Source organism: Chelonia mydas, chromosome 6 (assembly GCF_015237465.2).
Source record: "Chelonia mydas isolate rCheMyd1 chromosome 6, rCheMyd1.pri.v2, whole genome shotgun sequence".
Taxonomy (NCBI): Eukaryota; Metazoa; Chordata; order Testudines; family Cheloniidae; genus Chelonia; species Chelonia mydas.
This window is the reverse complement of record NC_051246.2, coordinates 90,880,753-90,902,550: the sequence shown is the minus strand read 5'-3', so window position 1 is coordinate 90,902,550 and position 21,798 is coordinate 90,880,753. Positions and strand designations below refer to the sequence as shown.

Genomic DNA, 21,798 nt, shown 5'->3' with positions numbered 1-21,798 from the left:
CCATCACCAAAGAAAGTAGACTTGACTCACAGGACCCGGCAGCACAGAGAGCTTTTAGCTACAGCCAGGAGCTTGTTGCCTCTCCTTAGTGCCATTGCTGTAGATACCACTGGATTCTTTAGTAGAAGAGGCTGCTCTATGCTCATAGCTGTGAAACGGGCAAGTAAAAGCAACTGCTAGGGATCTATACAGCACCCTCCCAGCAAGGGCTGACGCAATCCGTGGCCAGGAGCTGTTTGCGAATGTTCTGAGGGCTAGGGCTTCTCCCTTGGGTGATAATGTCACACCAAGGAAGACTGTCATGTCTGAGATTTAGCTTCTGGTTTTAATTTCTTCATTTTATTCTTTTAACCTTCATTCTACCCTCCTCTGCGAACCTAAATGTTCCTCTACCCGCTCAGTGGGAGCACCCTGAAAAGAGCAAATTAATGGCACCGCCATGCTAGAGCTTCACTTCTCGGACTTTCCCCAAAAGCCAATAGCTCCAGCTCCCTCATTGCTTTGCAGACGCTGCTCCGCACGGCCATCATTTGTCAATATCCTGCCAGTACTGGGCTGTCAGAATGATCAGTTTTCTACCTGCAGTGGTCCCAGTGCCACAGAGTAGGAAAGGGATAATCCCTCTTTGTTACATTAGACCTCTGCATTTGCAGCCTAAAATGACACTGCAACCATAACCCCCTGCAAGTTCCTGTCTAGTTGGGGTTTGACTGAACAGGGGTCTTGGACCCCTAACAGTCAATCATGGAACCAAACAAGCACCTGTGTTTCTCATTCCCATAGCAGAAACAGGCAAAACTCTGAACCTGCCACAGCAGCAGAGATAGTCAAGCTAATGCCCATGGCATGATGAGAAACAAGAGCTGATGCTGCTACAGACAGGCAAATAGAGCTGCACATCTGACCCGGTGATCGGAGAAGCCCCACTACATGACAAATGAGGGAGTCAGCTGAGGTGGCCACTATAGGCTATATACCCCTCCCCCACACCTATCTAAGCCCTCAGACAAAAACAGGCTTGCAGAGTTAATGAATTTATTCCCTTGACAAAAAAAGGCCATAAGAGGGACCTGGTGCAGAGAATGCAGTCAGAAAAATCTTGCCTCAACTTCCATCATCACAGTGGTGGCAAATGCCCTGGTGCAGGGCCCAGCACCAGATTCCCCTCTGTGGGGACTCCTCTTCCCATGGTGCTTCCAGCTAGTTTCTTGCACCAAGTCAGGGACACAGATTCAAAACCCGGCGCCAGCACGTACACACTCCTGCTCCCCTTCCCCACCCCGCTACACCCCACCGTTAGATCATTTCCCTGGTTTATGTCTTTAAAACCCATTGCGTTAAATACTTTAATTACAAGTTGTGTAGGGGGTGAGAGTAATAGACCCGGCAGGGACTCCAAGAGCCCCTCGCTCACCGCAACATGTGCACGCTATGTACTAAGGATATGCCCCCACATACCAGCAGCCTGGGGCTAGGATGCAGGGGCCCTTTGCCTAGCTGTCTCACAGCAGGGGGCAGGCCAGGCCATTGCAGACAGGAAGCTGATGGTTTCACCCATCAACACTGGGCTGTAATTCAAAGGCAGCTGCAGGGGGGTATTTCTTATTCTAACTGCTGGCAGGTAGTGGCCTAAGCCCAGGAGTGGCCCATAGGGTGCAGCAGGGAATGGAGCTGCCTCCCCTGGTGGAGGTTGCTGACCCTGCCCTGCCAGACATCAGACATTCACACCATGTAGACCAGGCCAGAGAAAATGAACCAAACCTCAACACAGAAGAGGGTGGGAGGGGCTATTTCTGCCTTCCTGCTGGGGAAGGGAGGGAAACAGGTGCCTGAATTCTAATGGATGCGCCTCAGCTGCTAGTTTGAGGAGCAGGAGACAGCAGGGGAGGCAGACAGCCCTGGCAGTGTCCATGCCCCTGAGATCACCAGAACAGGGGGAATGCAGGGGTGCGATCAAACACTGCTACAGTCACCCCGGGGATCCCAGGCTGGCTTTGTGGGGTGGATGAGAGTGGGGGGTTTTCAAGTGGCAGGGACACACAAGGGCCTTTCCCTCCCTCCCAGTGCTGGAAGTAAACTTGAACTGGCACAGGAGCTGCTGGGGAAGGGCACCCTAGTGCAGTAGCAGGCAGCTTCTGCTGGAGGTGAGGTGCGCTCAGGTGCACGGGGAAGGAGGGGAAGGCGAGAAAGAGGCTACATAGGTGGTTCAGGAGAGCCCATGCCATTTGGTAGTTTGCCCAATGGATAACAGCCCAAGGGAGAAACTGAACCATCTCTCAAAAGAACAGGAAAGGAGGTAGGAGCTTACTCCAGGGTTCCCTCCAAGACCCCTCCTGACACAGGGGCGGGGAGGAGACTGGAATGAACTCCTGCTGGTTCCTGAATGCCCTATATTACCCCTGCTGGTGCTGCGTCCCTGCCCTGGTTGGGTTGTATGGGGTTAAGGCTGTGCTCTAGAGGTCCAGCAGCATCACGCGGGGATCCTCCACCACAGCCTTGATCTTGCGCAGGAAAGTCACTGCCTCTCTGCCATCAATCAGCCGGTGATCGTACGTCAGCGCCACATACATCATGGGCCGCACCTCGACCTGAGGAGGAGGAGAAATGGAGCACATGAGCTCAGCCCTGCCTCTCCTGTATGGGCTTCCATCCCACTTGAGAAAGACCCAGCTGTTCCTGCCCTGCATGATAGGGAGGGGGTGTAGCAAGATCACCTGCTCAGCAAGGTTTTTGCTTCTCCAGGAGAGAAGAGACAACAGCAGGCTGACAGGGCTCAGCTCCGCACCTTCCTTAAGTCATACACTAACTAAGCACAAGCTCTGGATGGGGTTTTGCCAGGTACCAGGACATGCCATTCAGGAGGGGAGCTAATGTCTAGCATGGAGACTGAAGGCACCCTCTCCAACAACATTAAGGGGATCCAGGAAATCCCTTTGCCAGCCACTGCATTGTGCATTGCTACCCACTGCCCCAGCATGGAGGGCTGAGGGCTTGTCTGGGCCCCAACACCATGAATTGGCCCTATCACCAACACAGACTGCTTAGAACCCTTTACAGGTCCCACTGTGTCCTTCCCAGTAAGTAACTTTGCAAGAGGAAAGCCTTCTAGGAGGGCTTCCTCCACGCCATCTGGTGCAGCTACGACCAGGGTCCCCTCTGCTGCTGAACCCCTCACCTCTGCCCATTTAACTACACTGAATACAGCCCTTTGGAGCCTTCCATGCAGCTGCACCTACTTTGCCTCCAACAGCAACAGGCCTGTCAAAGATGCCATGCATGCCCAGTATGGCAGACTGGGGAGGGTTGATGATGGGCGTCCCAAAGAGGGACCCAAAGACCCCTCCATTGCTGATTGTGAAGGTGCCCCCATCCATGTCCTCAATAGCCAGCTCATTCTTTCGGGCCTGAAACAAGAAGAACAGGATCTTAGAAAGCAGCTCAAACTGAAGGCACCCAGGACACCAAAGAGGAGCAAAGAGACAGAGACTGGAGGTACTTGCTCCTCACTCACTACATTCCTAGGGTGTGACCTCTTCTGAAAACTCCCCACAAGCAACAGGTGATGGAAAGAACTTCACTTGCCAGTTCAGATTTGCTAGTGTAAATGTTTAGATGGTGTTACTTTCAAATATGGGCTCTGTCGCTTTAACATTATGGTTTAGCGAGATGCTGACACCACTTCAGCCAGGAAAGACAGTCACAGGGGTAGAGAGGAGGGGAGAATGCAGATTGAGAGGCAGTGACAAGTTCATGAGGCAGTGGTAGTACACAATGTGCAGGGGAGGCACTGAACTGTACTGGAACTTTCAATATGGTCCCACAGTTTGAACAGCTCCATGTCTCAGCTAATCAGGGGTCCATCTGCCGATCAGCTGAATCAGAGCCACGGCACGACTGACAGACCACAAGGGACTGACAGTCACTAAAATTAGGAGCAGGTTATTGTCTTCTTCCTCTAGTAGAAGCACTTACAAGGTTTATCCCTTACTTTCACTGAGTTCCACCATTTGATTTGTGATAAGATTTTCTTGCCTTGATTTCCAATAATCCTCTCAGCTGGGGAATTACCTGCCTCCAAAGAGGTAAACAAGCTTTGATCTTAAGGAGAGGTAATGGGAGTAGGGGGATAGCAAGAGCCCAAGCATGCTTGGGAGTCTCAGTTGAAAGGGAAAGACTTAGAGGGATGTGTCCCGTAAGAAGAGGTCACAGGTAGGGCTGGCACCTAGTACAATGCACAGAAGATGCCTAAAGATAAGCAGAAAATTAGAAGGGCCAAAGGTGAACCCTCACACAGAGTGAGCCCACTTGTGCACAGCCAGCAGTCCCTGTCAGAAATCAATGCTGCTTCTGCCACGGATTGAGCTGGCTGCTCATTTCTTCCCTTCTGCGCCCGCCTCAGAAAGCCATGGCCAGCACACCCCCTACAGTCCCATCTCCTGTTACCTTCTCCCCTAGCTCGTTGATGGTTCGCTCAATGTCAGCAAAGTTCATAGTTTCTACATTCCTGATGACAGGGACCACGAGACCCTGTGAGGGAGCAAAGAGCCCAGTCAGAGTCAAATGTAGCAGCAAACAGGTGCATCTGAGCACAAAGACATGGGGAACCTGGTCTCAGGCAAAGGAAGTTACCACTGGAGTACACTCAACTTCCTGCCCTTCTGAACAGGAGAGATGGGAACATGAAGAGCAGAGCACGTCATTTACTCTTCCTCCCGTCACAAATCCAGAACTTCAATGTCAGGCAACATTCTACCTCCCAAACTAGAGACAGCAGATCCACCATCCGCCCTGGGGAGTGACTCCTCTCCTCCCTCCTTGGATGCATGCAGCACCCTTCTCAGGGCCAACTAGGTCTGAAGTGGCAGTGTCCACCTGGGTGTTGTCCAGGGTTTACAGAGGCAGCGGTTTAGTATAGCAGGGCAGGCAACTATCTGCACTGCTCTGTGGGTTGAAGGTTGGTCTCTAAACATGAAGCCGGGACACACCACTTCCCCCACTCCCAGGTGTGCTCATACCAGTGAGCCCACGACAGGGCCACCAACTTGGACTTTCCCAATAACCCATAAGAGCTGTGGTGGCCTTGTCCCCTGCCAGCTGGGCCAGTGACTCGAGGCTCTCTTGCTGCAGGACCAGATGTGTTGGGCATCGGAGTTTCACGTGAGTAGCTTTTGCCATCCTAGAGTGCCATGGCTCCGTTTGCTTAGCTAACTGTATCACCCCTGCAGAACTAGGGCTGCAGTCTAGGCCAGGTAAAGAGCCCACAGGGCATACCCTGGGAGTTGCCACTGCAACGCTGATATCCACATAATCCCTGTACACCATCTCTTTGGTTGTGTCATCAATCACTAGGAGAGAGAGGAAGACAGACAGTTACACAGAGAAAGCCCAAGAGCCAGGGCTCTGCAGTCATGAAGGGCCGGAAGTAGTCACACACCAACAGCAACTTGCTCATCTCTCACTTCGATGCTTTTAAATGTAGTGCCAGGGGACGGTTAAGCCCCACTGCCTCTTCAGAGAAGCACCAGCACAGAGGTAAAGCTGGCTGGAGAGAGGGGGAGCTGGCTAGGATCAGCTCACTCCCCTGGGACATCCAACCTCCCCGATGTGTTCCTCTCCCTTCACAGGCACAACTGATCCCCCAGGAGACACCTCTTAAGGGCCTGCCCTCCCCACACAATAGCCATTCCAGTGAAATATAGTAGGATATGTCCTCTACCAATGAGCAGCGCTGGGTTGGGATGCACCTTAATATACACGGCACCCACCTCGTCAGTCTTGAAAGCTCCTGCCTGAGTCACTGTGAAGGGGCCTTCCCAGCATTCTGGCTCCTACCTGCATAAGTGAAACCACCTAGACTAATTACAGCCCAGAAGTATTCACAGCCTCTCCCTCTTCCCTATCTTTCACATGGGGGGATGTGGACCTCTGGAGCCTTTAGCTCCCTATAGGCTTAGCCACATGCTTCAGGAAGCCCCTTGTCTCCACACAGGCTGGCACACTCACCCGCATTCACGATGGGCTGCTCCTGTAAGGCAAAGGCTGCAGCTTTCACAAAGGCTGACATAAAGCCTAGTTTCAGGTTGTGCTTCTTCTGGAAGGAATCTCTGTGCCGGGCTCTCATCTCCTGGATGTTACTGCAAAAAAAAAAAAAAAAAAGAAAAAAAAGAAAAGACAACCATTACCACCAGGAATGGAGGGGTGAGGGGAAAAAGAGATTACTCACTTCTTCCATAACTGAGATTTCCTGTGTAAACAAACCTGCAACAACAAGTGTTCTATCCCAAAGCTGCTGAAAAATTCTGCCCCAAGTAACAGACTGGGCAACTTTTAGCTTGTTTCAAGATTGCTGTCAGAGAAGCTGCTTTACCCCTCCAGAGCCAGAAATCCAACAAAACCAGACGAATCAGCGTAGCTCTGCTGTAGTTCCAAGGATGCACTGCCTGGCAGGAATGTGCTGTGCCCCAGATCTGTCAGAGCTCCAGGGCTGGTGTTACAGAGAGCCAAGTCTCTTGCATCACAACCTCTATCCAGCACCTGGTGCTTTGGGCAGCATCTACAGGTGAACTGTGTGCTCATTCTCCAGGGCTGCCCAGCAAACACTGTGGGGATGGGAGTGCCAAGGATGAAGGGACAGAGAAGACTCAGCAGTGAAGCAGAAAAAAAAGGAGCTTCAGTGCTGGTTTCTGGGGCCTTAGCCCACATGTTGCTGCTCCAAGACCTGGCCCTCTTGCTCGGTGCTGACAGGCTGTATGCATATGAGATTTTGATCCCCACCCAGCAAGAGGCCTTCCCAAAATGCCACAGAGATGGCCTGAGCACTGAGCACAGTGTCTGCTCTCCCCATCATGGAAGTAGCTAGTCCCCTCACTCCCATAACTGGAATACAGACCAGTTACACAAACTGCACCAAGCAGCATAGCCTCAGCTCTGCCCATCCTGGGCTAACACCAGATACTTTGGAATTGTACCCCCTGCCCTGCCCCCGTTATGGACCATGTGTCTTTGAAGAGGCAGTTTTAGCAGGAGGTGGGGGTGGGGGCTCAATGGGATTAGAATGTTTGTTTTCCTGCACCTAACCTTGTTTAGGGCTAGGATTACTGCCCAAAGTCATTAGCGCCTCCCAAGACACAAGGGCTGCAGAAGTGAGGAGGAGGTTTGCTGAAAAACCGGCTCATTATGGCTTCCTCCTTTCAGACGCTGAGCCCCAGTGGGGAGCAGGAGGCCTCAGTGTAGGCCCTTGTGAGTCGGCAGCAGGGCATACAGCTAGAAGGGCAATCAATCCAAACCAGATTACTGGCTGCAACAAGAGCCCGAGGCTAGCGTAAAGCGACACCTCGATTAGCCTCGGAGAGGAGATAAAGCTGCAGCACTTCCCCTCCAATCAAGACTATTTTGCCAACCTTATCGTTCTGAGCCCCAAATATTTACATGTTTTGTCTTAAGAAGCAGAGTAGGATTTCACAGGGCAATTCAATTTGGGCACAATTTCCCTTAATGCACTGAAATCTAAGCTGCCCACCCTCCAAGCCCATTAGTGTGGTTGGCCCATGAGCACTTGGTGCAAGTCAAGAGAATCCCCACTGACTGAAAGAGATAGGGAAGGGATGCTGACCATCTTGGAAAGCTGCTCCACAAGACTGCCAGATCTGCTCTCTGCGAAGTGCACAGCTGGGGGGATGCCCACACCTGTAGGGTGAGCTACTTGGACCTCACCTGTCCTAAGGTGACTCACATTCCAGTCTCTCCAGCAGTCACCTTAAGGGTTAAGAGGAAGCAGGAGACAGTCTTCATGTCGCCAGTAGCCAGAACACAAGCTGCTCCAGCTTTTCCAGCTCAGCACTACCCAGTCCTCAACCAAGAGCTTCACAGACGAGACCCCATGAAGTCCCAAGGACCTTGAGTGAACTACACACCTGATCCTGGGACATCAGGATGGCCTGGAGAAACCTGCCCAGATGAGTGCAATGAGAAACCTGACCACAGGAGCCCCAAAGTAACATTGCCCCAGCCTGCCCAAAAAGCGTGACCAGCGAGGTCCTTGCTGCTGGTTTGGATGCAATGAGGGAGGGGCCTCACCTTGCTGGGCAGAGGGGAGAGCACGGTCCTCACCTCATATCAATCTCATTGAAGGTGGTCAGCATGGCACATGTATTTTGAGCCTCTTTCAGGCGCTGAGCAATGCGCTGACGCATCCTGTTCATCTTCACCTGAAATTGAAGAGACAGAGTAAGAGCAGCAGAGCAGCCATGGGGTTAATAGAAAGGGGAGATGGCAGAGGAAAACCACAGGGCCCTCAGTCTTCCCTCCTGATGATTAGCAGCCTGTGCCTTGGGCTGAGCTGTTTACTTGATCACTCTGGACAGCATGAGGTGGACCCATTACCTACAGTTCAGTGGGCCCAGAGAGCTGCCACAAGGTCACTAGAGAGGCTTCCCAGCTCAGGAAATGGTTTGATTGAAAAACAGAACTGAATCATGACAAAGGCAGAATGTGGCACAGATCTGTGCCCCCCCCGAAGCTCTGCTGAAGGGAAAGTTCCAGAGGCAGACCTGGTGGGTGGGCTAGCGTGATAACAGTAGCCTGCAGAGAAAACCACAGACCGTCCTGAGACATTACAGTTTGGGCAGCTCGGCCACATTCCCTTGAGGTTTCACACCTACGGCCCTGGCAGCAGCAGCATTGCCTGATCTCTGCTGAGGACATGTGGGCAGCACAAAACCAGCCATTACCTAGTAGCGACACATCATATCCTGATATTCCCTTTTCCTGTCTAGAAGCCCTTGCCCCTAAGGTAGTTGAGAGCAGGCCCTTCCTTAACCTCACCCTCCAAACTGCCTAGCCCCTACAGAGCAACTGGGCCAGAGCATTTCCCCAGCCACTAAAACCCTTAATTGATCTGTGTGTGAACATTCTCCTCCCAATGCACCTGGGCATGATCTTACCCACACAGTTTAGACAGGCTCCTCAAGGTTTACTCCAGAGAAAGGTCCTCGCCTCTGTTACCCAGCAAGGAAGGCACTTTGAGAAGCCCTGGTCCCTTGAACCTTACCCTATGTTCTGATCTGGCACCTTTGCTGGCCCCTGGCTCCACACCAGGAGCTGCCACTGGAGCTGCAGTCGGCTTCACCGCAGACACTGAGAGCAGAGAATACATATGTCAAGATGGGATCTTAAAACAGGGTTAGCCAGGTCCCTGCCAATAACAGCTTGATTATATGTCCCTCCAAGCCCCGTGTTCAAGGAACAGGATATGTAAGCAGTGAACCATGGCCTGTGATTATGAGGTGGGCAGGCTCCAGGCTGACTGGAGATCTCAGACCTGGAGCGTACAGGGCAGCAAAGTAGAGAAGTTTTCATCTCAAACTTCAAGATTGCTTTGCTGCCCTTAACTTTATTTCCTCTCCCACTGAAAGGCAGGGTTTGCAAAAAGAGGACTGAACAAGGCTGCAGCCTCACCAGGTTTGGTATCAATGGGCTGTGTTGACACAGGGGGCACTGGAGGCATCATAGTGGGGATTGGCTCTGCAGGGGGAGCAACGGCAGCAGCCACAGGCTCAGGTGCAGGGGCTGCAGCAGGAGGGGCCACTGCTGGTTTGGCCTTGGTGGGAGCAGCTGAAAGACAGAAATGAATAATAATTGTAAGTGCAGTTGCAGTCTGGAACGTGAGACAGCCATGTCCAGGCTCTCACCTGCCCGCATCTGGCCAGTTATTAACATTCACCCTTCCGATTCTCGGAGTGCATTTCAGCGTTATAAAAACTAGAGGATGCTCCTTTCAGCTCAGGAACAACTAAGGGGATCCCAGGCTGAAGCTGGGGCCTCAAATATTTATGGTACAGTAATGCTCAGAGGTTCCCTATACCACAGGGCAGAGAGTTCCACAACCTAATTATGTTTTCAACCTATTTAAATTTGCTTCTTTTAACCTAACTGAGTGTTCTTAGTTTTGTATTAAAAGACAGGGGAGACAGTAACTACTTCTTCGTCTGCAGGAGACTGATCTTTACCATATAAATGTATTCTCTTCTCCATTTATTCTCCTTTTCACTTAGAGTCTACTAATCTCCAGCCTACGCACAAACAACACAGGACTCCCGTTGCCCTTCTCCATTTCTACTCTCCACTGGAGAACCCAGGAGGGGACATCACTTCAGAGAATGACATGATACTATCTATCCCCTTCACAATGCAACGTGCATCTCAAAGTGTCACTGCACATTCTCACACACTACCTGTCCAATGCATGGGTCTTATCACTGCACAGGAGATGGAATACCGAAGAGAGCTGGTTTGGAGTTCTTGGGTAGGGGAGCGCTAAGGGGATTCTAATGTCTCACTTCCTGCCCCGTCCATCCCCAGGGAGCTGACAAAGACAGAAAACTCTGGACTTAATACATGTTCCTGACTTACCTCCACTTTTCCTGAGTTTGAACAGAGGGGTCCCTCCTTCCACTTTCCCCCCATCAGGTACTAGAAGGGCTTCAATCACGCCAGCTGCCGGGGATGGAACCTGCACTGATGTCTACAAAACGGAGAGGAGTGAAATCCCCCCTGGCCATTGAAAGCGAACAGATATCCAAGTAGGAGACCCTTGTCTCTAACAGGGGGCATGAAGGGGAGATGTCCTGTGTCCCAGATTTCACACCACGAGGGGAACCAGAGCTTTGCATTGCCCCTTTTGCACAGGCACCATCTCACCTTTTAAAAAAAAAAAAAAAAACTGCTGCGATTTTGAACCTTTAAAGGAAGCCAGCAGCATAAAAGCCTGATCCACTTGCCTCATTACAAAGGGAACAGCATGAAATGGGGCTGAAGTACAGCAAGCTGCCTTCCTGGCAATGACACAGGAAACACAGCTCCCAGGGATTTAGGGGCAAGCAAGCACTTTAAAATAAAATAGTCGGAGGAAAATTCTTTTAAAAATTATTCTAGGTAATTTAAGAGCCGAAGTGACACACTTAAACTAGCCATTTTTCTAAGATCTGAACTTACCCTACACAGTCTCTGATTTCTCCTGTATTTAAATAAAAGCAGATTTCTTAAGTCCTGCTATGTAGACTGGAGTACCTGATGGGAAGTATCAGTAAAATGGCAGCCCCCACTGACAGACACCAGCACCATCAAATGACCAGAGAGAAGAGAAACTAGCAAGGATTTCACTAATTTAAGATACAGTCAGCGTTTATACTAAGGAACTGAAGGTTTTAAACTGTTAAAGGACCAGGGGCACAGGCAGAGCCTGTGGTCTTGTGGAACACAGACCTAGGAAAGGGAGCAGAAGGGGTCCAGTACAGAACACTCCTACCTTGTCTGTTTCAATCTCACACACCACTTCGTCCTCTGCCACTGTGTCTCCAACAGCTGAACAACATAAGAACCACTGTGAGCACGGAGCTGTGCTCTGGCCTCCCCTTCCAACCCACAGCACAGTCTCCCAGTAATCCAGAATTTTCACACTAGACTTGCACGACCTTTCCTGGGTGAAGCTGAAGAGATCTACTGCACATTCAGGTATCTCTCTCCTGTTTCATCCTTCTGCACCAGAGGTGGGCAAACTTTTTAGCCCGAGGGCCACATCTGGGTATGGAAATTGTACGGAGGGCCATAAACGCTCATGAAATTGGGAGTTGGGCTGTGGGAGGGGGCTCCAGACTGGGGCAGAGGGTTTGGGGGGAAAAGGCTCCAGCTGATGGTGTGGACTCTGGGGTGCTGGAGGGTGGGACAGAAGGGTCTGAAGGGCAGGAGGGGGAATCAGGGCTGGAGCAGGAGGTTGGGGAGCAGGAGAGGGTCGGGGGACAGGCTCTGGGAGGACAGGCTCAGGCACTTACGTCAATCAGCTCCTGGAAGTAGCGGCATGTCCCCCTCCGGATCCTACGTGGAAGCGCGGCCAGGTGGGTCTGCGTGCGGCCCTGTCCACAGGCACCGCCCCTGCAGCTCCCATTGGCTGCGGTTGCCGGCCAATGGGAGCTGCGGGGGTGGCGCTTGGAGCAGTGGAAGCATCCAGAGCCCTCTGGCTGCCCCTACACGTAGGAGCCGGAGGGGGGACATGCTGCTGCTATGGGGAGCTGCGCAGAGCCCGCTTCCCAGCAGGAGCTCAAGGGTCAGATTAAAACATCTGAAGGGCTGGATGAGGCCCCCAGGTGGTAGTTTGCCCACCCCTGTTCTACACCATGGACAGGGTGGCCCTTAGACAGGCAGTGATAGTGCCAAGAGTTCTTTGCCCCATGGAAAGTGTAGTTATCACACATGAGTTATCTGCCTCATCCTTCCCAGGCTGAAAGGCATTAAGAAGCAGAACTTCAGCCAACCAGCTACAAACTGTGCCCAGGGCTGCCCCATGGAAGCATGGAAAAAATGCAACAGCAATGCAAAGTCAATGGGGATGGGACAACTTCTTACCTTTCTCCCACCTGACATCTCCCTCTGTGACTGATTCTGCAAATGCCGGTGTGTTAATTGTAATCACGTCATCCCCTGTGGTGGTGGGGGGAGAGAGAGAGAGAGAGAGAGAGTGCCAGCCTGGCACACATATTCAGAGCTCAGTGCACACACTCAAACACCTCTCCATTTTGGACACTGGGAATTGCCTGGAAAGGGGCAACCCAGTGGTTGTCAGATTAAGTGAGGAAGAAGGGCAACACCACACTTTTTGACAGCTAGTCACACAGAAAAGAGCTTCTCCCATGGACAGGAAGTCTCACAGTACCAGAAACACCCAACACAAGAAATCAACACACTACAATAGGGCTGAAAGCGCAAACCCAACCCCCACCACTCACCCATGGAGGATAGAGTGAAGCAGGCATAGATCAAGAGTGGAAAGGTTGGCTCAGTTGTGGCACAAGGCCACGTGAACTCCAGTCAGAGGGGAGCAGACCAATTAGCCCCACTGGTTCCTGGTTCTTAGCTACTTACTGCACACTGCTGTGATTCTGAAATAACGGACGGAGAAGACACTGGAGGTGTTTACCCTGGAAAAACAGAGAGAGAGATGAACACAGAATGAAAAGGCCTATGGTGTGGTCAGCCCAGGCCCTCAAAGGACAGCTGAATGAGGGGCAGAGTTAAACTGGCTTGCTCCAATTGATCTGAAGGCCATTCAGCTGCCCTGATGATGCATACTCAGTTGCTCCAAGGGACATTTACGTATTAGTTTACGCTGTAGTAACCCTGCTAGGCACCCAAAGGAAACTGAGCAGCCTGCTACCTTTGGGGGGCCAAGAAGTCCAGGGACAACAGGCATGTACAGAATTCGATTCCAAGCATGTACCCCAGTAATGGCTGTGTTAAACAAATCAGCAGACAGAAGTCTTGGGGCTTCAGAACCTGCCAAAGAGCTGACCCATAGTCCAATCCCATGCCCTTGGCTAGTGCAATAGTGATTTGTTTGTCTCTAATTTAGGAGCATCAGCACTACAAGGGGTGCTTCAAGAGTGACACTACCACAGAAAGCCTGACAGCCACAGTCAGACACTTCTGATACCCCCTTCAAGGGGAGCCAGACATCCCAAGTGCTCTAAAGAGATGCCGCAGAAGTATCAATCTCATCAAGAGCTAATACATTTGGGAAGCAAGAGTGAACATGTTCTAGCACTACCACAGATTCTTGTAAAGCGGGTCACACAAATTCAGCACACATGGCCCAGTGTGTAATGCTATGGGCTCCCAGGGGAGGGAGGCATGCTGTGTCTGGGAGAAGTACCAAGACCACCACAGCAGTGCAGACCTTGCCCTCACATTACTTGCTCCAGAACCATCCCACTTCTCCTCAAGGAGAATCTGTCTCACTGTGCTTCCAGTAGGTCCCTGCTGGGAGGCCACCACTAAATACCACAGTGATAGGCACAGCATTAGTGAGAACATGAACAGGTGGATACATGAATTATCCTCTCCCCCTCACCATTGACCTCTTCATTCTTGTCCCTTCCGTGTTTAGGTAACATTCTCAATTCCTGGCCCATAAAAGCCAGAGAGCACACATTTCCTGAGACTAGCCCTGAACCCCTATGATGTGCAGAGGGGCTGATGACAATTAGATCAGACACACCGCCAGATACCAGGGCTAGAGCAGCCCCTCCCCTTGACATGCTGCAGCAGGCCTTAGCTTTTCCATGGATACTTACACAAGCTTGCTGCTGTTGGTGTAAGCCAGCCCCTGGCTCCGAGATACACCTGCAAGGTAGAAACCACTTCAACTGAAAACCTCATTATCCTATAGGCAGCTATCCAGCCATACACCCACCACAAAGAGGAGGGTTTATAATGTTAGAAACAACTCAAAGAGACCCTTCCAAGCATGCTCAGTGGAATCTATTCAGATGTTAACAGAGCCTAAAGAAGGCCCCATGCCATTGCCGCCCATCCTGATTGAATGTCGGGCTGCAGCTGGGACAGGGTGCAGTTGGAGGCTGTACAGAGGCCCCTCTATATCAGCTGTCCCACTCAGAGCCTGTCAGAGCATAACAGCAAGCTTTGTTTTCATTTAGACTTCTAACAAAAGAAAAAACACTCCTGCTCTGGGATCTAAGCTCCGCTGGATCATTTTTGAAGGGCAGGATATAAACCAGCAGATGTCCCAAAGCCAAAGAATTTAGGAAATGGCCAACTAGACAGAGAAACCAAACCAAATACCCCCTGGCAAGGACCTTGCCTGGGCAATGCTAAAGCAGGGGGCTCCAAATAAGGATAGGACAAGAGCCCCTTGATCCCTAAGAGGCACCCACAGGAAAGCCTGTGGCCCTGTGAGAAGCACAGACGGGGAGAATCTCCCATAAAGAAAATTGCTTTCTGAAAAAGCACTGGAGAGGAAGGTTGTTCCCTCCTGAATTATTTCTCAGCATTTCTTAAACCTTGTAGGCTCCACCATATTCATACACTCTCTGGTTTCAGGATGGAGACTAAGCAACCTTTATCATATACTTCTAATCCTGACCTTTGCCTCTCCTGAGATACTGGGTAATTAAGATTCTGGCCTGATCTCAGATTAAGGAGACTTGGCATAGCAATCTGAGAACATACTGATTTCCTCAGAGCTATGCAAGTGCAGAAGGGAGAGATCATTTCACTGGAAAATGATTCTGAAGAGGTAAGTTGCAACTCTGGCATTCTGTTTCCTGCTAAAATACATATTCCCTTTAAAGATCAAAAGCTTGGGGTTTATGACTATAGACGCTGAGCTGGTTTAACTGTTGGTCAAAGCAGAACTGGAAAAATGGAAGGGTGAACATGGACTGTGCAGTCCAGAGCAAGAGCACTTTGGGATCCAGTTCAGGCCTTCAGGAAGAGCTCTGAGGGACTCATTCACACTAGATTCTGAAAAAAATGTACTGTAAACTTTAAAATCAAGCACCATTATCTCCAATGAGCTTATTTAGGAGTTACACTCAATCTCTCTGTTGCCTTTGGGAATCTTCAATTTAGTTGAATGGACTGATTATCATTTATACTAGCTCATCAGTCACCTGTGGAAACACACAACTTGTTTCACTTCTGATTTAATTTAATTTAATTTGTAACTTTATGATGATTTTTGAGGATATATTTGGCTCTGATAGCTCCAGTTTATTTCTATCAGCGGCTCTGGTTAGTTTCTCTTCCCTTTGCCTGTGCAGTTATGAAATGAAATAAAATACAAGTTGTTAATCCCAAGTGTACGACTCACCGGACAGAGAGCGTCTCCCCAGATTACAGTTCCCCTGTCAGAGAGAAGAGGGACACTATCAGACTTGCAAACAACAGGAAGAACCAGCTCCCAAGGTTACTATGTTTTCCCCAGGATTCCGGGCTATAACCTGAACCAATAGGCGGGAGACAGTTCACATGTCCCAGTATGTGAGCATGTTATTGCATTGCAGCACACTCTAGTCTATGAGAATCTTTCAAATACTCTGACATCTATTTCCATAGAAAAGGGTCTGGGAAGCAAGAAATTAAACTCAGATTCCTTGGCTTCCACCTGCATCTCCTGCTCTTATGTCCTTGAAAAGGGATATTCACTGCCTGTGGGTAAGGAACAGGTTCCTGAAAGCCCCATGCACCTCAGATTTGCCATTGCACAATAAGGCAACTTGTAGCGATGTTAGAATTGCAGGAAGTGGCAGCTCCAAACTGTTGGCTCCCACAGCCTCAACAGCTCCAACTTTTGGTGTCCCTTTTTTTTAAATTTTTAGTTAAAGAGCCTTTGGGTGAAATCCTGGCCCCACTGAAGTCAAAGGCAAAACTCCCAATGACTTCAATGGTGCCAGGATCTCCCACTTTGTAACATTCCATTTAATCCCCAGGAACTCATTAGAAATTTTCCTAACTCAGGTCAACCTTATTTTTAAAACAAAAACAAATTTCAAGGTGATGTTATACAAGATCCCTGCCCTACTAAGTATTCAGAGTAGCAGCCGTGTTAGTCTGTATTCGCAAAAAGAAAAGGAGTACTCGTGGCACCTTAGAGACTAACAAATTTATTTGAGCATAAGCTTTTGTGAACTACACTCATATTCAGATAGCACCTTCCAACCTGGAGCACCCCAGAACTCCTAGAACCTATACATAAGGATCACTTCAACCACCACTGAAATGGAGCCAGCTCTGGGATGGGACATGACAAAGCATCACTTCTCATTAGTCAAGGCAGGAAATGAAAGAATTCTATTTCAGTTATATCTCAACTTCTGAGGGAAAGGAGAGTTTGTAGATGAAACCTGCCTTCAACCTCAGCAAGACACATGATATCAGCTATAACTGGACACTGACGCGTGGGCATTATGTCTCACATAGACATATTTCTGAAAATATTTACAGATCAGATAACACAAACTGCCAGGATTGATAAGACGTTACAGATGCATCAGAGTCCACAGGAATTGACACTTTATAGAAGATGGAATATAAATGGAACATTTTATACTGTGAAAAACTGGCAGAATGAAATACAAGGAAACTCAGTCTGGGGCTTTGGTGACTGGAGCTCTGCAGCTTTCACAGTTTAGTCATGAGTACTCCCTTATGGATTTACAGCCTCATGTTACATGGCTCCCTAAACATTTATATACATATCTAATATACTGAGCAAAGCGAGCTCCCTTCTGCCCACTGATGCCACTCTTGGGATACTTCGTGGCAGGGATAATCCTAGCATCCCCATCAGCATTTTTGTGAAGGAACAGGTTGTGTTGTCTCAGATTCTGTAGGAGCACCAGACTCCTATGTGTGCCTGCAGAGACCCTGCACTGCTAGGATCCAGCTCACTACAAGCATAGATTTTGGGAAGCTCATGCTACAATGGGTGGTTGTGAAAAACAAAATCCACAGATGGTACTTTCCACGGGAGCTGAGTCTGTGTGTGTTCTAAGAGCTGCTGTTATGCCCAGGGAAATTCTAAAATGCTCTAGCGTAGCTGGACCACCCTACTCTAAAGAACTGAAGTCGTATGTAAGAGAAGAGGCAGAGCACCTTATAGTGAGGGGAGAACATAAGAACGGCCATTCTGGGTCAGACCAATGGTCCATCTTGTCTTCTGACAGTGGCCAATGCCAGGTGTTTCAGAGGGATTGAACACAACAGGCAATCCTCCAGTGATCCATCCCCTGTCATTCAGTCCCAGCTTCTGTCAGTCAGAGGCTAGGGACACCAGAGCATGGGGTTGCATCCCTGACCATCTTAGCCAATAGCCACTGATGGACCTATCCTCCATGAACTTATCTAATTCTTTTTTCATCCCCATTATAGTTTTGGCCTTCACAATATCCCCTGGCAACAAGTTCTACAGGTTGACCATGCATTGTGTGGAGATAGGTGGGAAGACATTCTGATTCAAGATGTTGAGGGTCTGTATACACTGCACTGTGTTCCTTAGGGCTTTCTTGCGTCTACCCCTTAGGGGTGGTGTTCCAGAGCACCCAGCCTATAGCGGGTGTTTGGCAGGGGAGTCATTAACAGGCAACATCCCATTTCCAGAATAAATCTGCTGGGACCGCATCTACTCTCAGGGACACTTGGCATTAATGTCTGACCGAACAACTAACGCTGGCACACCCTTCACAGGAAAGTAGGGGCCTGAACAGGAAACAAGAGGTTTAGGTCTAGCACGCTGACCTTAGCACAATGGGTCTCTTAAGAGAGCCAGCCTTAATATGGACGCGTGAACCACTAATACCTCCCCAGACCAACCTACCAATTTATTTAATCTTTCCCTACCTCCACATAACTTCTCAGGACCGTTCAACACGATGGAACCAGTCTGACATCAGAGGCCCACCTATATTACAACCTCCTGCATCCTACCCTTTAGGAAACTGCCATCCATCACAGCCGGTTTCTGTGTCTTGCCTCGGTATTGTTACACTAGAGATGCTAGTAATTTCTACAGCACCTTAGGTGTTCATAAAACTTTACAGACACATCACATTTGAACCCCCACTCTATGGAATACATAAACCCCAAGATGGACGTGGGCATGCTGTGTGTCTGCGAATTACCTCTACAGTCTCCTTATTCCTACCCTGGAAACAAGAGCCAGTTCAGATAAGAGCATTGAGAGAACAGAACCACGTCAGGCAAAGCCAGTTTCATGGCCCCAAGTGGAACTTGCATTAAACTGAATCTAAGGGCTGGACAGCTTTGGAAGTGGCATGACAGGGAGATCATAGAAGAGAGGAACCAGTGACGCAGCAATCAGCCCTGTGGAAAAGGCTGCAGCCCATACATAGGAACTGGTGGAAAAGCTGCTTACAGCAGAGATGGCTGCTGCACTAACAGGCAGGGCCAGCACAACTCATTGCTGCAAACAAAAGATGCACCCAGGTCTTCCACTTTACTCACTGGTTTCAACAGTCAGTAATTACACATAGCATCAGTTAGTTAGAGTAAAAGACAGATGCTAAGATGAGATGCAGACAGTAATGCTGAGCAGATGGAAGATACTGTTACCAAACTGGCAGCTTGACCTGTTCTCTAATTCCCAGTCCATGCAATTGCCAACCTCTCCACTAACTTATTTATGACCTTTTTCTGCATGAATCCAAAGGTCTCATTCACCTTGAATTCTGCTGCCTTCAGTGCTGTAGACTATGCTATCTCTCTTAAGACCCTCTCCTCTGTGGGCTTCTGGGGCCCTACCTGCTCAACCACTCGATAAGTGGTGGTTCTCCTCACTGTTGTGCCCAAGTGGCAGTGATCAATGCCTTTCTTTTCTTCCTCTCTCTCACCACTTACATGTTCCCATGGTTCCTATGCTGACAACTCATCTCTCTTTTCTCCAAACCAACAGTGTTTCTTGTCTCTTCAAGTTCTCTTCCTGCACATCCTTTCTTCCTCATGTCAAAACCCAAACTTCTCTTCCTTCCCCCTTCCTCTATTCCTGCTGACCACTCCCCTATCCTCCAGTCACTCAAGCCCACAGCCCTGAGGGTCATCCTTGGCTTCTGTCCTCCACTCCTCCCATTAGACTGACTTCCATCAAATCCTGGTGCATCTCCCTCTGCATTTCCAAAAAATGCTTCTTCCTCCTTACTCCCAACGTCAAAACTCTTTGTCTATGTCCCTATTCTCTCTTGCCTGAATGACCACCACCACCCTGGCTTTCTCTCCTCTCCACTATATTCAACACACTAACCAAAATTATGTTCCTTGCCCAATGCTCTGATCATCTCCCACCCCAAACACATCTCCCATCTACTGTCTTCCTGGCTCATTCTACATCAAGTACAAATGTCTTGCCCTTGCTATCATCTCTCTGCCCTAACTACTCACCCATTACTGTGGTATACAATTGCCACTCCTTGTCTTCTGCTACACTTCCACTTATATTTTGCCAACTTCTCCTACCATAACATATCTTCCCACAACACTGCTTTTGGAGCAGAGATCAGTCCTTGTGTGCCTGTAAAGTTTTATGAACACCTAAGGTGCTGTAGAAATTACTAGCATCTCTAGAGTAACAATACTGAGGCAAGACACAGAAACCGGCTGGACAGAGAACAGATACAAGGAGGGCAGGTACCTGTGTACTAAAAGGAATATGTATTAGGAGAGCAGCATATAAGTGGGTAAAAACAATCCTGATATCAGACAACTACAAAAATATTTATGGTTGCATGGGCTGTGCCTTTCTATTTATTTCATGGAGGATGACCGCCTGACAGCAGCACTGCCCCTGTGAACAAGACGCTGTCCCTGTAACTCCATCTCAGGAGGGCTCCTCCAGCTTGTCACAGCTGCCTGCTCCCGATATGAGTCCCAGCGATAGCGTCAGCCTGCCCTGCATTTGCCCTCTCAACTCCCTGTCAGGTTGGGGTTGACGTGGCCCTGCTCGCCCAAACGGTGCAGACTGTGGCTATGCTCAGGACTTACTCCACCAGCCCAACCCTGATGGGTCCGCACTCAGATACCCCGGGCCATTCAGGACTCCTGCTTTCGACTGGCAAGTGAACACGGCCCCGGGGTGTAGGGCTTCCCCCAGTTACCACTCCCCACGCCAGGCCGGTCCACCGACAGACCCCAAGAGGGACTTGTCCCCCCGCCAGCTCCTTGTCCGGAGTGACCCTGGCAGGGGCCCCCGCCGGGGAGGGGTTGTGGGTCACCTTCCCCGGAGGCTGGCGGGGCGCATGGCAGGAAGCCCGTGGGGGCCCCACGGGGGAGCGGCCGATGGGGGCGGGCCGGGATGCCGGCGGGGGAGCGGGCACAGGGGTTCTCCGGGAGACGACCCAGCACGGGGGCGTGACACCGCGTCCCGGTGCCCTTGGGGCTGCGGCGGCGGCGGCTGCTGCCCGTCCACCCCTCTTCCCCCCTGGGCGCCCCCACGGGCGGTACCTGCCGGAGGGCGCAGAGCGAGCGGCCGAGCGCCCCGCTCAGACAGCGAGACCGGGACAATAGCAACATCGCGGCGGCAGCAGCGACGGCAGGAGGAGCCGGAGGGCGGACACCGGAACCAGGCCCGGCGCAGGCCGGAAGCGGGCCGGGGCGGACCAACCGCGGGTGCAGCTGGGGGGGGGGAGGGGAGCGTTACAAGGGGACCGTACCAACCACAGGGCCGGAGGGGGGAGAAACTGAATTACCCTCAATGAGGAGCACGACTGAACCAGAGGGGCTAAGCTGGTGGGAGCAGAAGATGACGGGACGCGTGAACCACCCCGAGGGGACATGGGGGATGTGGGGGCTGAACCACCCCGAGGCGATGTGGGGAGCGTGGGGACTGAACCACCCCGAGGGGTCCCATGAGGTGCTGCTGGACCGCCTTGTTATTGGTTTCATGTCAGTGATGTGCCCGACCCTCCCCCACCCCAATCATCCCTATCCAGCTGAGTTCTCACAAGGCTGGTGTCAGCAGTGGGATGGGAGGAGGGTTTGATAGAGGGGAGTGCAGGGGCCTGATGGATCAACTCAGGGAGGGTGGCCTGTATGTAATGAGCTGGTTGTGTGAGAAGCTGACAGAGGGGTGGACAAGGCAGGCATGGTTGGTGGAGCAGAGGGGGCTGGGATCATAATCAAAGTCAAGGGAGAGATGAATAGGGGAAGGGCAGAGGAGCCATTCAAATGGGGACAAGAAATTGGAACCTGATGAGGTGACACCAGGGGAGCCCTTACAGGGATGCAGAGATGGGAATGCTGTGGTCAGTGACCAGCCAGGAAGGTGATCTTAGCAGTTGTTATTTGAATGGACCAGAAGGTGCAATATGGCTGTCAGAGAGGAGGAAGAGGTCATAGTTAGGAAGATGGGATATAAGGGGGTAATGGAACTGAACAAAGTAAGGGTAAAACTTATCTGTTCAGGAGACCGCGAGTTCCCAGGGGCCAATCCAAGGGAAT

At 50.6% G+C, this 21,798-nt stretch overlaps 1 protein-coding gene across 1 annotated transcript; it reads right to left on the bottom strand.

Moving 5' to 3' along the window:
* Positions 1-1,021: 1,021 nt before the first annotated feature.
* On the bottom strand, positions 1,022-21,201 carry DLST (dihydrolipoamide S-succinyltransferase). Its single transcript, XM_037900697.2, has 15 exons — positions 20,803-21,201; positions 15,662-15,695; positions 14,124-14,172; positions 12,916-12,971; positions 12,400-12,474; positions 11,306-11,361; positions 10,411-10,522; positions 9,457-9,612; positions 9,050-9,135; positions 8,110-8,207; positions 6,004-6,134; positions 5,272-5,345; positions 4,444-4,527; positions 3,237-3,404; positions 1,022-2,588 (listed from the first exon to the last, which is right to left on the bottom strand). The coding sequence occupies exons 1-15, from the start codon at positions 20,869-20,871 to the stop codon at positions 2,454-2,456; spliced, it is 1,383 nt and encodes a 460-aa protein (XP_037756625.1). The 5' UTR covers positions 20,872-21,201; the 3' UTR covers positions 1,022-2,453.
* Between the last annotated feature and the right edge of the window lie 597 nt (positions 21,202-21,798).

Coding starts and splice junctions, on each gene's coding strand:
- DLST (XM_037900697.2), bottom strand. CDS start 20,871: ATGTTGCTATTGTCCCGGTCTCGCTGTCTGAGCGGGGCGCTCGGCCGC. Junction 12,972..14,123: donor ACCAACAGCAGCAAGCTTGT/GTAAGTATCCAT, acceptor CTGTTTTTCCAG/GGTAAACACCTCCAGTGTCT. Junction 12,475..12,915: donor CAGAATCACAGCAGTGTGCA/GTAAGTAGCTAA, acceptor CCACCACCACAG/GGGATGACGTGATTACAATT.